General features: G+C 43.9%; 1 protein-coding gene across 1 annotated transcript in view; it reads left to right on the top strand.

Annotated features, from left to right (window-relative positions):
* The first annotated feature begins 1,646 nt into the window (after positions 1–1,646).
* The window catches only part of ZFAT (zinc finger and AT-hook domain containing), a 144,507-nt gene continuing 128,033 nt past the window's right edge, over positions 1,647–18,120 (top strand). The window contains exons 1-2 of the mRNA XM_081323523.1: positions 1,647–3,734; positions 13,874–14,044. Of these exons, the coding sequence (XP_081179649.1) occupies positions 3,716–3,734; positions 13,874–14,044 (190 nt within the window). The 5' untranslated portion in view covers positions 1,647–3,715. The remainder of the gene's footprint in view (positions 3,735–13,873; positions 14,045–18,120) is intronic.

The raw sequence follows: 18,120 nt of genomic DNA, 5'->3' as shown, positions 1-18,120 counted from the left end.
TAAATACCCAAAGCACTGGAGAAGCCATTATTCATTATCCTCTAGTTGGGAGGACAACAAAATATCACTAATATTAATTATTAAGAGTTTTATAGCCCACCTTTGGGCCCTTTGGAGACTCCTGGTAGCCCAAGAAAAAGTCCATCAAGTTACTCATGTCTTGGCTTGTCCTCATGCTTTTGTTAGCTGTTCTGTATCTTTGGTTTACAGAATCCTCCTTGTTTTTTTTAATAGCCGAGCATAATTTTTACTCCTTTGTTCTTGCTGTGATGTTGTATTTCAAATATGTCCTTCAGCGTTAAAAGAACTAATAAATATTTAAAGGAAGAAAAAAAGTACAGCACCCTTTTTTCCCACTCTTTACAAAAATGTCTGTTGCTTTAAATGTACAGGCAGTTCATTTAGTGACACTTCAAAGTTATGACGGCACCGACAACGCGACTTAGGCCCGTTTTCCAGAGTTATGACTTTTACAGCATCCCCACGATCACGTGATCAAAATGCAGACGCTTGCCAACTGGTTCATACTTATGACCGCTGCAGCATCCCGGGGCGTGCGTGTGTGTCATGTGATCCCCTTTTTGCGACCTTCTGACCAGCAAAGTCAGCGGGGAAGCCAGATTCAACTTAACCACCGAGTTACTAACTTTTATCAGCTGCAGCGATTCACTTAGTATCTGTGGCAAGAAAGATCGTAAAATGGGGCCAAACTCAACTTTTAACAAAGGTCCCGCTTAATAACAGAAATTTGGGACTCGGTTGTGGTCGTATAGCCGAGGACCACCTCTATTCTGAATGTTACGGTCGCTTGCTAACGGCGTTCGGGGGAAAGTTTAGGTTCGATAAAGGAGGCTTCACTTTTATTTCTTTCCATTGAATAGTTGGTATCTGAAAAGATTGCCGTTGATTCTTAGTTCAGGCAAAGATCCTACACACGGCTTTTGTCACATGAAATGGCTGGGGGGAATGGAAGTTTACTTCAGCTGCCTTGGAAAGACGAGCCTTGCTGAGCATCCCATGTTTTGAGGGCAAGGCAGATCATCTGCTCGACTCCGTTCCTTTTAAGTGAGGATAACCAACTACAAAAATAAATAAACAAACCAACCTACCAAAGTGACCTCTGTTCTGGGAAATGCAGCCATTTTTATCCTATGGCTGTCTTTTCGAGTGTGTTAATGCAGGCCTTCGCACGAGTGTGAAGTTCAGGACAATTGTCGCATTGGCATTAGATCCTCCCATGCTGTGTAGCTTATGGGGCAGCAAGGGATCTCTCCGGCAAGTACTTCAGCATCTTCCCGTGTGATTCTCCCAAAGGTGCTTTTTCAAGAGGCAACTTTTGAAAAACCTTTTGTTTTTCTTTGGAAGACATTTCACTTCTCATCTGACAGTTCCGTTTGTCAGAAGTGAAGAATCTTCTTGGGTGAAAAGCGAAATGTCTTCCAAGGAAAAACAAAGGAAGTCCAGTTGCCTCTTGAAAAAGCACCTTTGGGGACAACCATGACTTGGATGATTGGGAATCTCCATAAACACTTCCCATATTATGTTTAGTCTTTAGGTCAGGGGTCTTCCAACATGGCCCTTTTATGACTTGTGGATTTCAACTCCCAGAATGCCTCAGCCAGTATGCCAGACAGTAAACTGGGGGCTATTATATTAGATAGGTACTGTCTTAACAAAATTCAGTGGTGAAAAAACTAAGGTTCTACATTTAGGCAAGAAAAACCAAGTGCACAGATACAGTATAGGTGGTACCTGGCCCCATAATAGTAACTCTGAGAAGGATCTTGGAGTCCTAGTAGACAATCACTTAAATATGAGCCAGCCGTGTGCTGCAGCTGCCAAAAAAGCCAACACAGTGCTAGACTGCATTAACAGGGATAAAATCAAGACTATGTGAAGTGTTAATACCACTTTATCATGCCTTGGTAAGCCCACGCTTGGAATACTGCATCCGGTTTTGGTCACCACGATGTAAAAAAGATGTTGAGACTCTAGAAAGAGTACAAAGAGCAAAAATGATGATCAGAGGACTGGAGGCTAAAACACATAAAGAATGCATGCTGGAATTGGGTATGTCTAGTTTAATGGAGAACTTGGGGGGACATGATAGCAATTTTCCAATATCTAAGGGGTTACCACAAAGAAGAGGGGGGGTTTCAACCTATTCTCCAAAGCATTTGAAGGTAGGCTTAAGAAGCAATAGATGGAATCTAAGAGAAGCAATCTAGAACTAAGGAATTTCCTGAGAGAACAATTAACCAGTGGAACAACCTGCCTCCAGAAGTTGTGAATGCTCCAACGCCAGAAGTTTTTAAGAAGAGACTGGACAGCCATTTGTCTGAAATGGTATAGGGTTTCCTGCCTAAGCAGGAGGTTGGACTGGAAGACATCCAAGGTCCCTTCCAACTGTGTTTGTTCTGTCCTATCCTATCCTATCCTGTTCTGTTCTATTCCTACTCTATTTGGATTGCAACAGTCTACTGCCAGTAGATGGCAGTCAAGAAATACAAAAATCTCCATACTTTGCTGTGCTTAGTGACCAAGGTTGTTGCAGACCCACGGAATGTTAATAGTGAAAAACATCCATCTTCCAGTCTTTCCATTCATGTGTTGCGTTTTTCATTCTTTCAAAGTTGGGATGTAGCCTTTACTGCCAAATAAAGGGGAGGTGGGGAGGGGGAGAAGCTTGACGGAAGCTTAGTAGTGAATACAAACTGTTCAGAACAATTGTTGAGTAATGTAGGGACAATTCTTGTCATTGATGTACTAGCCTGGCCAGTTTGTCACCTTTGAGGCTTTTCAAGTAGAATAAATTGTTCTTAACAATCTGGCTGGATATAAATGGAATAAATGAGTATACCGCATGCCGTGTCTACATAAACATTTGCAAGGCAGCTCAGCTCCTGGAAGTTTGAACATTTGAACATGGCCGCTTTTTGGCAGTACAGAAATGTGGGAATCCAATTTGTTGTATTTTGATTAAAACTACAGTCCATTCCAAAAGAATTTGACTCCTGATGGGTGCAGAGACTCTTCCATGCAGTTTTCTTGGCACTGAGGAAGCGGCTTGCCCGATTTCCGTTTCGTTATCACAGCCTTTGGATCTCCTGGTGGTCCCCCATCCAAGCACAAACTGCGTCCTCTTGAGAAAAATGGCCAGTTAACGGCTACCACCTGTTGTGGTATCTACCACCCTTCCTGGGCCTGTACACAACAGCCACGTTCAGTGTGCAGCGATTTGGGGAACTCGTCCGCGGAGATCGAGCGCAACTACTCTCCAGTTGCTTCGAAACTTTCTAACGGCCACTAGGGGGCACCATCGTCGCGCAGGCGCACCACGCGAAGACCTGGCTCCGCCCAACCGCGTTAAGCGAAGGGGACGGCCCCGCCCGCCGCTCTGACGTCACTCGAGGAAGCTCAAACCGCCGCCATGTCGGGCGCCGCAGATTCGCCATAATCCCGTCCGGCAGCTTCGCCCGTCGCCATTCCAGAGCGGCCGCAATTAATTTTTAGACGGGTCGGGGCCGGCATCTTTTCCATCTTTTCTTTTTTTTAAAGGCGCTTCCTGCCCCTCCGGGAACTCCGGAAAGGCGCATCGGCGGACGGCGCTTTTCCGAGGGGACGGAACCGCGCCGACCTTTCTTTTCCCTTCTGTATCTGGCAATTCAACAAGAAAATACCCGAATTTTCTTCCCGCTCCGCATCCCGGGCTGCCATGGAGTCTGCTTCGGCCGGTGAGTGGGAAAGGGGGCGGCTCGGGCCCGTCCGCGCCAAGAGCCGAGGGAGGAAGACGCGCGGCGGATGGATCCCGGGCGGACTGGCGGAGGCCGCCCCGCACTTCCGGTTCTCTGTCGACCGTGCGGGGCGGTTGAGTGGCAGGCCGAAGGCGGATCGGGCGCGCGCGCCGAAGGGGAACCGGAAGTATGATATCACCTTCAGTGCGCTTGTTAACCAGACCTCTTTGGCAGGGGAGAGCCAATTCCCGAGCTTCCTCCGCTCGGAAAAGTAGCACCGGGACTCCCACCCCCATCATTCCCAGCCTCCTTAGTCCATATCCAGGAGTCAGTCTACTCCTGCAGACCTCCCATGCTCGCCAGGTGGCTGATCACCCAACGTTTCCCCTTTTCAAACCTGCATGTGTCATGCAGGATGACACGTGGAGATACGCGTGTAGGTGTGGAACCATGCTTCCCACCCCAACCCGGACGACACGCAGAGCCGTGATTTAAAAACGCCTCCCTTGCCTTTCTTTAGTGGTCGGTGAACGCAGCTCAATCTGACACCCTATTCCCCGCGCGGCCTTTCTTCTTTTGGCGCGCGGCTTGACGGGAGTTGAAGTCCAGCCGGGGGCATGCTGGGGACTGAAGTCTGGCTCTCACCTGAACGTGCAGGATGCCACCTTCACTCCCTCCCTCCCTCCGGGGTGCCCCTTGGAAAACATCAGACCGCAGCACGGCAAGGAAAGTTAACGCTAATCCAGGGGTCTTCAAAACCTGGCCCTTTGATGACACGTGGACTTCAACTCCCAGAATTCCTCAGCCAGCATGCCTGGCTGAGGAATTCTGGGAGTTGAAGTCCTCAAGTTATAAAAGGGCCAAGTTTGAAGACCCCCTGGCCTAGGCCAGGGGTAGGCAACCTCGGCTCTTTTATGACTCATGGACTTCAACTCCCAGAATTCCTCAGTCAGCTCAGGAATTCTGGGGAGTTGAAGTCCATGAGTCATAAAAGAGCCAAGGTTGCCTACCCCTGGCCTAGGCCATAGGCCTGAATGAAGGGCCAAGTCTTTTTGAAATACCAAGAGGATGGAGGTTTTCAGGGATCTGTTTGAATTAATAAATGAGTAATAAAAAGCGTCAGAATTATTCTCTTTCCTTGACTCTTTTCACAGACTGATATTGGCAGGTTGGCAAGTACAATTGCCTGGCTGTGGATAACTTTTATTTCATGGACTGAGGGAAGAGTCATGAGTTTTCTTGATAGAAATTTATTGAGCTCATGAAATCATTTCAAAGCCTCTTGTCACTTGCCCTGGACACACCTGGTTTTAAAGGCAGGATACACTTTTCTAAAAATAAAATCATATCTAACTTCAAAATCATTTTTTTTTATTGTAACAAACTGCCAGAATTACTTTGATGGCTTTTTCCCTGCATGCAGAGAGAATCCTGAATTGCAGGGATGAGGTGGAATAGGTCGTGCTTGATTTCATAGTATATTTATTTTATATAATTGGATAGAAACGTCAGCACATAGGACTGAGTGGCTCATCATATCAGTGATAAGATTTGAATTGGGCACTCTTTGACAACTTTTGAATTCACCCTTCCAACTCTGCGACTCTTGTTATTCTGACGCATTTGGAAATTAAGATGCCTTGCTTTTTTCATTCCCTCACATTGTTTCTATCTCTTATTTATTCTGCTGCCTGTATTTTGTTTATATGCCTATTTATTTACCTATCCATCTATCTTAGAGGTGTCAAACTGACAGCCCGCGGGCCGGATGCGTCACATGGAAGCCGGCAATGGCAAAACCGTCCCGATACGTTGCGCGACGTCGCGAGATTGACATGTCTGATCTATCTCATACAAGTGACTCTTGTTTTGTCCTCTTGAAACTCATTAGCTGTAGATCAGGGGTCTTCAAACTTGGCCCTTTTATGACTTGTGGACTTCAATTCCCAGAATTCCTCAGCCAGCATGGCTAAGCATAGAAACCTCTCCCTTTCCCCTCAGCGTGGCTGGCTCAGGAATTCTGGGAGTTGAAGTCCACGAGTCATAAAAGGGCCAAGTTTGAAGACCCCTGCTGTAGATCCTATAATCCCAACAGGTCACAGGTTTCCAGGTGCCTGGAAACACGACACATACCGCTCAATTGTCTAAAAGTTGAGAAATGATATACTGTACTTTTAAAGTCTCTGCCCTGACAGCTTAAGGGAAGCTGGTCCCTCAGTACCATTTGGAAAGAAAGCCAAAAATACCTGCCTTGAATGTGCGTCCCTTGCTTTCCTCCTCTCTCATTAAGATAATTCCCATAATCAGAACCCACCAAAGTTGCTGTAAGATGCTTTTCGGTGCTTCTTCTTTTTTCTTCCATTTTCATGAGCTAGTCTAGGTCCGTGTTTCTCCACCTTAGTAACTAAGACAGGGGTAGGCAACCTCGGCTCTTTTATGACTCATGGACTTCAACTCCCAGAATTCCTGAGCCAGCCATGCTGAGGGAAAAGGGAGAGGTTTCCAAGCTGAGCTATGCTGACTCAGGAATTCTGGGAGTTGAAGTCCATGAGTCATAAAAGAGCCGAGGTTGCCTACCCCTGCTCTAAGAGATCTGGACTTCAACTCCCAGAATTTCCCAGCCAGCATGAGAATTCTGGGAGTTGAAATCCAGACCTCTTAAAAAGTTACAGCGCTAAGGCTGGAAAGCGCTGTTCTTTCTAGGTTAGCGTTTCCAGCTTGTTTCTTTTTAAAGTTTTCCCGTAGAGTTGCAGTTGAGTTTTCTAATGCAGTAGTCATCACTAGAGGCCGCTGTTAACATTCTGAAGACAGCTACTTCAAAAAGGAACCCACTCAGGATTTAACTTAAAAATCAAGACTGTATTTAACCCAGTTAGGTTGTTTTAACTCTTCGTCAGGCTGTAAGATAGACGATCAGGAATTGTGCTTAAAACAAGTTTGCAATTTTCCAGCAATTTCAGGGTAGATGCATTTTTTTTTAAAAAAAAAAGATTCTTGAGAAGCATTGTGTTAATTCTAGCAATGGCTGCAGTAATAAAGAATGCAGAAAGCCAGTTTGGTGTAGTGATTAAGACATTGGGCTAGAAATTGACCTCGAGCCAACCACTTTCTCTCAGCCCTAGGAAGAAAGCAATGGCAAACCAAACTGCTTCTGAAAAACCTTGCCAAGAAAACTGCAGGGACTTATCTAGGTGGTCTCTGAAAATTGGACTTGATTGAATAGAAGAAAAAAAACACACCTCACAATGAACTCAGTGTCTAAACTGGAAATAATCTACGTAATCCTGCCTTCATACATACCAAAATAAATCTCGTACCAATTTAGTGCAGGGGAAAAAAGCACAAAGATACCTTTTATCACCAGTATCTTTCTTGGATCAGGAAACTTTGCCTGTAGCAAACAGGAACGAAGGCCCCCCTGTCTGATTAGCAAAGTGAAAATGGGACACGCTGGCTGAGGAATTCTGGGAGTTGAAGTCCACAAGTCCTAAAAGGGCCAAATTTGAAGACCCCTGGGCTAAAGTCACCCAGCCGGCTTTCATGCCTAAACTGGAACTAGAACTCACAGTCTCCTGGGGATTGGCCCAAAGTCACCCAGTTGGCTTTCATAGCTAAGGTGGGACTAGAACTCATGGTCTCCTGCTGATTGATCCAAAGTTACCCAGCTGGCTTTTATGCCCAAGATGAAACTAGAACTCAGACGCCTGGCGATTAGCCCAAAGTCATCCAGTTAGCTTTTATGCCTAAGACGGAACTAGAACTTTATTATTATTATTATTATTTATTAAATTTTTATACCGCCCTTCTCCCGAAGGACTCAGGGCGGTGAACAGGGCATATCTTAAAACTACAAAAGTACAAAAGTTAAAAAAGAATTAAATTATTGCCCACAATAAAAACAATAATATATATATATATATATAAATATTAAAACCCTAAGTGATTCCCCATCAGGCCAGGCCAGCTTGTTCAAATAAATGGGTCTTTAACCCGCGCCGGAAGGAGCGGAGATCCGGTGCCATCCGGAGCTCAACCGGCAGCTGGTTCCACAAAGCCGGAGCGCCCACAGAGAAGGCCCTCCCCCTGGGGGCCACCAGCCGACATTCTCTGACTGGAGGCACCCTGAGGAGGCCCTCTCTGTGGGAACGCACGGGGCGGAGGGGAGTCGACGCCGTCTCCCATCTCCTAATCAAACACCTTAGCTACTACACCAAACTGGATGTTAGGAAGCCACAATAAAAGCAAGTTGTCCACTCACATCCTGCTTGTGAATGTTCTAATGCCCAGATGCCCTTGGGTTGCTACTATATGATACAATACACTAAACTGGGTAGATCTTTGGCCTGATCCAGCAAGATTCCAACTTTTCTGGTCTAAGGAGTTTCTATTTTCCACTTTGGAAGGTGTCAATAAAGACTGATCAAAAACAGGATGGTCACATTATTAGAATCTGTTCATAAGGATGTGAAGTCCCAGCTGCCAGTTCTTTAGCTGGTGATGGCCTTCAGATGCATCAAGTTCTTCTCAAGAATCTGGGATGTTGTCATGCATTGACGCAGTATATGTACAGATCCAATCAGTGTCTCCTTTTGCAACCGAAAATGAACAGTTTGTCAAGGGCCAGATTTTCTAGGTGCCATCCAAAATTTTTGGTATGGGTCGCAGTATGCTAATAAGCCCTGGGTGACCACGGCTGCTTTATACCATAATCTTTCAATTTCAATTTTCAGATCTTGATACTTTAAGGCAGAGGTCCCCAACCTTTTGGGCACCAAAAGGAGAGAGGTTTTTCTGCGGACCGGAGAGCACGTGGTTTTGTGTGCTGCCTGCATCCCATGGATGGGGCTTTGCTTGTTTGTGCGGACCGGTTGCTAGCATGCCGCTGCCCGGTACTGGTCCACGGAGCAGGGGTTGGGGACCCCTGCTTTAAGGTTATATATATATATATATATATATATATATATATATATATATATGGATCTTTGGTCATTCGGGTTTTTCCCCGCGTAGAACTAAAGGTGTAGGAGCAACGTTTCGACGGAATCCCATCCGTCATCATCAGGCTGGTGGCTTCAGCTTCCTTCTTCTGGGAGAAGCATGTGGCTGTTTGTTCCTCTTTTTGCTTCTCCCAGAAGAAGGAAGCTGAAGCCACCAGCCTGATGATGACGGATGGGATTCCATCGAAACGTTGCTCCTACACCTTTAGTTCTACGCGGGGAAAAACCCGAATGACCAAACATCCACATACAAACACCCGCGAAAACCTCAGAAAACATATATATATATATATATATATATATATATATATATATATATATATATATATATATATATATATATATATATATATATATATATATATATATATATATATATATATATATATATATATATATATATATATATATATATATATATATAATTTATTAGTTAGAGTATATGGTTATATGGTTAGTCACACAGTCAGCCAGATATTTAGACTGGATTTGGCATTTTTATCCACCTTTTGAATCTTCCCCAAGGACATGGGATAATGAGAGGTCCTTATGCTCTCTGAGTTTGCTTGTTTTCTTGCAGATGTTTCATTATCCTAGCACTGATGATGTTGCCTAGTTAGGGTAATGAAACATCTGCAAGAAAGCAAGCCAGCTCAAAGAGCACCAAGGACCCCCTCATTCCAACTCTGAGCTACAAATATTCTCATTTGGTACATGGGATAATATTTTTTTTATTATTATTTTTCGTCGCACAGTCAGCCAGATGTTCAGATTTGGATTTGGCATTTTTGTCCACCTATTTAGTCCTTCCCAAAGACCTGGGATAAGCAAACGTGAATGATGGTTTCAGATATCGTGGCAGGATGTCAGCTGTTCTGAGTAAAGCTGCCTTTTGCAATTGACTGATGGTGAATTTGTCAACGCCGATGGTCTTCAAGTAGTGCTCCAGATGTTTTGGGGATTGCACCCAAGGCACCTCTTACTTTTGTACTACCTTTGCTTGCTTTTGCCACAGCTGTTTTATTTCCGTTTGCAGGTCTTTGTATTTTGTTATCTTCTCCAGTTCTTTCTCTTCTCTTCCGCTGTCTCCAGGCTCTGCCACGTCCACTATCCAGACTTTTTGTCTTTCTTATCGACAGTTGTTAAGTATGCTGTGTTATGTGCCAGATGCTTCTCTGTTTGAATTCTAAATTCCCAGAGCCAAGCAAAAAAGCATTTTATTAAGAAGCTGATCAAGTCTTTATATAGGGGTACATACATTTTGATAAGGCAAGACGCCCTTAAAATATGTTTCATCTCTGCCTTTCGCACCTGGTTTTCTTTCTTTCTTAACAATTGCACTTTAGTCAGGGACATCAATATACAGCCCTAAAGGTAAAGGTAACGTTTCCCCCGCACATGCGTGCTAGTCGTTTCCAAATCTAGGGGCCGGTGCTCATCTCCGTTTCAAAGCCGAAGAGCCAGCGCTTGTCCGAGGACGTCTCCGTGGTCATGTGGCCGGCATGACTAGACGCCAAAGGCGCACGGAACGCTGTTACCTTCCCACCGTAGTGGTCCCTATTTTTCTACTTGCATTTTTACGTGCTTTCGAACTGCTAGGTTGGCAGAAGCTGGGACGAGTAACAGGCGCTCACTCTGTTACGCGGCACTCGGGATTCAACCCGCCAAACTGCCGACCTTCTGATCGACAAGCTCAGCATCCTAACCCACTGAGCCACCGCGTCCCTATATATAGCCCTATTTTTCCTAAAAAGGCCATTACGATTGGTTCTATACCTTTGCTTTCTTTTGCCACAGTTGTTCTATTTCTGTTTGTAGGTCTAATGTCAGGGGTTCCCATCCAGGGGAGCGAGACGATGTTCCAGGAGGTGCCAAAACCTGGGTTTTCAAAATTATAGTGTGTACGCCATAAGTCATTGCCGTGATTTCGAACTTTTGTAAGGGGTGCGAGAACATATCAGAAGCGTTCTAGGGGCGCGGGGTATAGAAAAGGTTGGGGGCCGCTGGTCTATGTATTTTGTTATCTTCTCGAGTTCTTTCTCTTCCATTCTGCTGCCTCCAGGTACTGCCACGTCCACTATCCAGACTTTTTTTTGTCTTTCTTATCAACGGTTTGTCTTTTTTTATTATTGTAATTATCTTTATTGTTGTATTGGTCATTGTGAAATGAGTCTGAATTATGTACAGTAGATCTTGGTTCGGTGGCCGCAGCTTCCCTCAGCTAGCACTGTTCCAACATTTGAGGGGCTTCCGCAGAGAAGAGGGCGTCAAACTATTCTCCAAAGCACCAGAAGGCAGAACAAGAAGCCCTGGATGGAAACTAATCAAGGAGAGAAGCAATCCAGAACTAAAGAGAAGTTACCTAACAGTGAGAAAAATTAACCAGTGGAACAGCTTGCCTTCAGTAGTTGTGGGTGCTTCATCACTGGAGATTTTAAAAAAGATACTTTGACAGCCCTTTATCTAGAATGGTGTAGGGCAAGGGTCTTCCAACTTGGCAACTTTAAGACTTGTGGACTTCAACTCCCAGAATTCCTCAGCCACCCAGAGCTGGCTGAGGAATTCTGGGAGTTGAAGTCCACAACATCTTAAAGTTGCCAGGTTTGAAGACCCCTTGGTGTAGAGTCGCCTGCTTGAGCAAGGGGCTGGACTAGAAGACCTCCAAGGTCCCTTCCAATTCTGTTATTCTGTATGAGATGACCCAGGGCAACTGTGTCCCTCCTTACACCGAAGTGACTCACACTCTGTTCACTGACGTTTCTTCTCTGACACGTTTGCCACAGTTGTTGCTCTAGGAAGAGAAATCTTATGATAACACAGAGGTAATGATGGCAGATAATTAGATTTATTTTCCAAAAGCTTTCATGTCATAAGAAACTTGTCTGGAATAGTAAATGAAGTTTTAAGTTTGTAGGCTACAAGAAGATTGCCTACAGCCAGCTGAAATATTTCACCAGTTCTATGTCTCCTTAGCGTATCTGCATACTTAATTGATTAACAGCTTCTTGGATTCTCTGCATATTTAATTCTTTGTCTAATTAATTGCTCTGTTGACTTCCCTCCTAATTAATTACCCGCGGCCTCCTCATCAATTCCATTCATGCTTAATTTGGAATACTGCTTATTTGATTCTTTACCTTTAATTGGCCCTTTCATTTATTGTCCTGTAGATTCCCAGCCTAATTATCAGCTGATTTATCCATTACATTTCACATATTTATTCAGATGCTGCAGAGATCGGCAGCAACTTTATTATTAGCAGCAGCAATAATTATTTATGCAGTGTGTAGCAGGGTTTCACTTTTTTAGTTACTATTCATCCTCACAGCAAATCTGTAAAGCACGTTAGCTTTTCTTTTTCGGAATTTAGAGGCAGGGCACTAAATAGACTGAAGATGGGATAAAATTCTGTGGGATAACAAGTAAAAAAAATAATAATCTAGCTTTGACAGGTGGTGTCTTGACTCCACTTCATGCTCTGAAACGGCGTTTCCTTCTTTCGTTTTTCTTCTGCTTGTTTACTTATCACCAGAGTCTTCAAAACCAAATGTGTAACAGTCATACTGCATGATTTAATTATTCCAGTAATTGGATAAATAAGAATATAGGGAGTCCTCAATTTATGGCCCTAATTGCCAGGCTCAATTACAATAGTAGGTCAAGGACTCCTATTTATTCAGTTAGTGGAATAATTGAGCCCAGCAATTATGGTCATAAGACACGACGGTCGGAAAGCAAGTCATCATGTGACTAACCTGATTTTACAACTGTGCTTTGCAATCATTCTTAAGCAAATGTGGCAGTCACTAAGTGAACACTGGCGTTCTATCGGTTGCTATGGGCGGTTTTTGATTGAAACTGGGGAAAAAAGCCGTTTTTCTTCAAAAACATCACAAATCACAGTTATGCCACTCTGGGACACTGCAAATGGCTGTAGATGTGAGCTGGTTGCCAAATGCCCAAAATACAGTCATATGACGGGGTGGTGGGGTGGAATATGTATCCTTTGAAAGGTCTGTTAAAACTTTAAATGGACGCTAAGTGTTTAAATGTTGAGCCTAATTATTATTAAAATAATGGTTAAGTACATCAGATAGTAGCACCTACCTAAACTTTTTTTTTAAAAAAAATAAAAAGATAAACCAGATTAGCTTGTGTAGTGATTGGATGGGAGACCACCAGGAAATCCCGGAGATTAGGCCAGACTAGGAATTTGGTGGTGGGGACATCCTAGAAAAAAGGGTAAACTACTTTTATATTGTTGCTTCTGGGATGTTTTTTCCCCACCCAAAGTTGCTCCCCTGGCCTACATTTCTGAGATCACCAGATAGATGCATGGGTATACCAGTAATCCTTGACTTACAACTGGCCGCTTAATTTTATTTTTATTTTTTATTTTAATCCCATTTATATCCCGCCCTTCTCCGAAGACTCAGGGCGGCTTACAATTTAAGCACAAACCAATGTGCTTAGCAATAGCCGTTTGGAACCCCGGTGGTGCAGTGGCTAGAACGCAGTATTGCAGGCTGACTCTGCTCACTGTCAGGAGTTTGATCCTGACTGTCTCAAGGTGGTCTCGGCTTTCCATCCTTCCTAGGACAGTAAAATGAGAACCCAAATTGTTTGGGACAATACGCTGACATTGTAAACTGCCCAGAGTGTGTTATAAAGCAGTATGGGGCGACATGTAAGTCTAATTGCTATTGCTATTGGTGTTTGAAGTTGCAGCATACTCCAAAAAGTGACTCTCAGTCCATTCTCAAAGTTAGGATTGCTGTATCACCTTCCATGTTCGCTTGGCAACCAGCTTATATTCATGACCGGTTGTAGTGTCCTGCAATCCTGTTATTATGTTTCGTGACTTTTTTTTGCCATTTTCTGGCAAAAAAAAAATCGCCTATTGGATAAACTGGATTTGAATTTGTGACCATATGATTTGCTTAATGACCGCAGTGGCTTGCTTAATGACCGTTGTAAAACTGTAAAATGCAGTCCAGTCACCCAGCGACACGGCTTGCAACCAAAATTCTCACTTGTGGTCATAAGTCATCTGTGTAACTTTATAGATTCCCGAACAAACACTCCCAATTTTTTTTTTTAAAAAATAGTAATAACCAACTTTATTTTTTTTATGTTTTCCAGGGAACAGATCCATCTTCATGTGTAAGCTGTGTAATTTATTTTCTCCCAGCCAGTCCGAGTTGCTGTCTCACGTCTCTGAGAAGCATTCAGAAGATGGGACCAAGGTGGATGAAATTGTTGTTCTACTCAAGCCTCTCACGACGCCCACCAATCCGAATAAAAACGGAGAAGGTACCCGGCCAAAATCAGCCAAAGATGTGAACGCTTATTGCTCTGTGGCAACCCTGGGCTGTCCTAAATTCCTTCAGCTTCAATTCACAAGAGCAGCCAGTCTTTGCGTATTTCATGCAATGCCGACTGCCCTGATTAAAGGTCTCTGCTTAAGGCCGAGGAAGGCTTTGATAGTCTCCTGAGTCTGCCAGCAGATTTGTTTGCTTTCATTAATTATAAGTACGGTTTAATGTCTACATGTTTTCTATCGCTATCCTTTAAGGAGGGGGTGCGTACGCACATGAATTATAAATTCAGCTGTGTGTTAGGGCAGAAGTAGCAAAGATGAACGCTGATGGTTTAATAATTGATTTATTTCCTGCCTTTATTACTTTTGTAAATAATTCAAGGCAGTGAATTTGCCTTCCTCCTCCTATTTTTCCCTACAACAACCCTGAGAAGTAGTTGGGCTGAGACAGAGTGGCTGGCCCAATCACCCAGTTGGATTTCATGCCTAAGGCAGGACTAGAACTCAGAGTCTCCTGGGGATTGGCCCAAAGTCACCCAGCCAGCTTTCATGTTTAAGGCAGGACTTAACTAAAGAAGATAAATTCCCTGAGGATGGGCTCCAGCATGAGTCCCAAAGCTTGGAAGACAAAACCTGGTCTCGGTGACCGACCCAGATTGGATCCTGCAACATTATCCTAGGATACGTATATTCGCCTTCATTTGTAAGAATGAAAATATTCTGGAGATGATACAGAGTGCATTTCTCTGCTCCCTAATCTTGTCCTTCCTTAAGCCAAGATTACAACCAGGTTGTATTCCCATGTGGAAGTAACCCCCAGTACGTCATATAGAAATGTAGCCTTTGAATGTCATTACTTCTATTATATAGAAGCCGTGGCAATGGAATAAATGCACCACCCTGTAATTTCCCTGTCCAAAAGCAGCACACCATGTGGTGGGCTTCCATCACGGCAATAGAGCCGTGGTGGTGAACCTATGGGCACGCGCCCCATCGCCCCAGTCCTGGGCCTTCAGCTGGGTTTTATAAAACCTTTTCGCTTTAGGCCTCCGCGTGCCCCCCCACCAAAAAAAAGGTTCAATCAATCAATCAATTTCAACTTCTCGCTGGAAAAAAAATGATCTCGCAAAGTTGGAATTGACTGATTGAACTTTTTAGTCCCACCCAGTCTACCGTTACCACCGCAGCCACGTCCACCCAGTGGGCCACACCCACCCAATGGGCCACACCCACCCAGCACCCAACGATGCGTAAGTGGGTTTTGGGTTGTAGTTTGGGCACTCGGTCTCTGAAAGGTGTGCCATCACTGCAACAGAGCAATAGCAACCATCATCTTTGTAATGATGGTTATCACCTCCAAGACTAAAACAACGTTCCAGGAACAATGGCTTGCTTCTCGTTGGTTTTAAATATAAGCGGAGCTCTGCTTTGTTTATAAAAAAACCTTTATTTTGCTTTTCCACGGTTAACTAGGTCTTAGAGAGCCATTAGGGGAACTTTGCTTTGGAAAGCAGCCACCGCACCAAATAAGAGGCCGCTGTCATTTGGCAAGTCAATTGGCTGGATGCTAACTTGGCATTTGTAATAATAATAATAATAATAATAATAATAATAATAATAATAATAATAATAATAATAATAATAATAATAATAATAATAATAATAAAAAAAAAAAATGTGATTCATTTTAGATAATAGCCCTCATTTTCTGTAAAGGCAGAACTGGGACCATTCATAATTTATAATGGAAAATTAACACTGGCACATTAGCCAGAAAGGCATACAGCACAAAGGTTGAGTGGCTTAGCCGACGATTATTGTCCTAACTAAACAGGATGACAAATACAATTTTCCTTTCATTTCTCTGGACGGTTTTGCCCATGGTGCTAAAATAATTGGAGGCCAGATGGCACTTGCTAAGCCCTTTTTCTGATGCCTGGTTTTAATATTGTTGTTGTTAGCTGCGAAGTCGTGTCCGACCCATCACGACCCCATGGACAACGTTCCTCCAGGCCTTCCTGTCCTCTACCATCTTCTGGAGTCCATTTAAGCTCACGCCTACTGCTTCAGTGACTCCATCCAGCCACCTCATTCTCTGTCATCCCCTTCTTCTCTTGCCCTCAATCTTTCCCAGCATTAGGCTCTTCTCCAGTGAGTCCTTCCTTCTCATTAGGTGGCCAAAGTATTTGAGTTTCAACTTCAGGATCTGGCCTTCTAAAGAGCAGTCAGGGTTGATCTCCTCTAGGACTGACCGGTTTAATCGCCTTGAAGTCCAAGGGACTCGCAGGAGTCTTCTCCAGCACCAGAGTTCAAAGGCCTCAATTCTTTGGTGCTCAGCCTTTTTTATGGTCCAGGGTTTTAATATTACAGCTGTGTTAAAGGGAAAGACAAAAGAGAAAAATAAAAGTTGCACAACTTATAAGCAAAGCCTTCTGCGGCCCAGCAGTAGTGAGAGAAACAACCAATGTTGTAAATCAAGCACCTCCCTCATCGTAAGAGCAAGTGGCAAAACAGCACCTAGTATTTATCTTGTAATTTTTCTAGATGGGCATAGAATCATACAGTTGGAAGGGACCTTGAAGATCTTCTAGTCCAACCCTTTGTCCAGTGCAGAAATCTATACTTCTAAAAGCTAATTATATTTCCCATTATTGCTAACTTGCCATGCATTTAGGGCAGGGGTCTTCAAATGTGGTCCTTTTATGACTTGTGGACTTCACCATTCTTCCTCCTCTTCCTCCTCCTTCTTTCTTCTGATTCTTCCTTTCCCTCTCCTCCTCCTCCTCCTCCTCCTCCTCCTCCATCATCATCCTCCATCATCCTTCTTCCTCCTCCATTCAGTGAAAGGGGTTTAACCAGGGGTCTTCGGTCTTGGCCCTTTTATGAGTTGTGAACTTCAACTCCCAGAATTCCTCAGCCAGCATACCTGGCTGAGGACTTCTGGGAGTTGAAGTCCACAAGTCATAAAAGGGCCACGTTTGAAGACCCCTGATTTAGGGTATAGATATTTTTAATACCATCACACTTTTTTCAGACATGCATTATCAAACTGGGACAGGGTGTGGATCACAAGCACCGGCTGGTTACGTCTTCTACACACTGGAGGTTACATCATTGCTGGATTCACACAATAAGTAAGATTAGCCTTAAAAATGAAAAGTTAAGGTTGACCACAAGTAAGAAATACAAGCTCTGTTCCTTAGCAGTTGCTCAACAGCTGAACCACCATCTCTGCTAATTAACACTGCGAACCAAGTGGCAGGAATTGAACGGCAGTAAATCTGTCCGGCCATTGATGTGTTCAAAAGAGTAGCTGTTGGAGGTCTAATTAATGTATTATAAAACTCTGTAGGCAAACTGTTCCACTAGTTCAGGGGTAGGCAACCTTGGCTCTTTTATGACTCATGGACTTCATCTCCCAGAATTCCTGAGCCAGCATGGCTCAGCTTGGAAACCTCTCCCTTTCCCCTCAGCATGGCTGGCTCAGGAATTCTGGGAGTTGAAGTCCACGAGTCATAAAGCGGCCTAGGCCTAGGCCAGGGATAGGCAACCTTGGCTCTTTTATGACTCGTGGAATTCAACTCCCAGAATTTTCTTTGCACAAATTAAATGGAAATTTCTATACTGTGAACATCCTGGCTAAGCCAAGGCAAGGCTACGAAAGCGTAGTTTAACTTCCATTTAATCTTTCTTCGTATATTCTTCTGTATACACTAAACTCTTACACTGAACGCTGCCTCCGTACAGCTAGTTCTCGACTTACGAGCAAAATTGAGCCCAAAATTTCTGTTGCTAAGCGAGACATTTGCAAAGTGAGCATTGCCCTATTTTACAACCTTTCTGGCCACAGTTGGTAAGTGAATTACTGCAGTTGTTAAGTTAGTAACACGGTTGTTAAGTGAATCTGGCTTCCTCATTGCTTGTCAAAAGGTCTCAAAAGGGGATCACGTGACCCCAGGACCCTGCAACCATCATAAATATGAGTCAGTTGCCAATCATCTGAATTTTTGATCACGTGACTGGCGATGCTGCAAAGGTCGTAAGTGTGAAAAACGGTCATGAAGTGCTG

Source organism: Vipera berus (genome assembly GCF_964194415.1).
Source record: "Vipera berus genome assembly, chromosome: 3".
NCBI classification, from domain to species: domain Eukaryota; kingdom Metazoa; phylum Chordata; class Lepidosauria; order Squamata; family Viperidae; genus Vipera; species Vipera berus.
The sequence above is the reverse complement of the archived record's forward strand: the minus strand, read 5'-3'. Positions and strand labels throughout refer to the sequence as shown.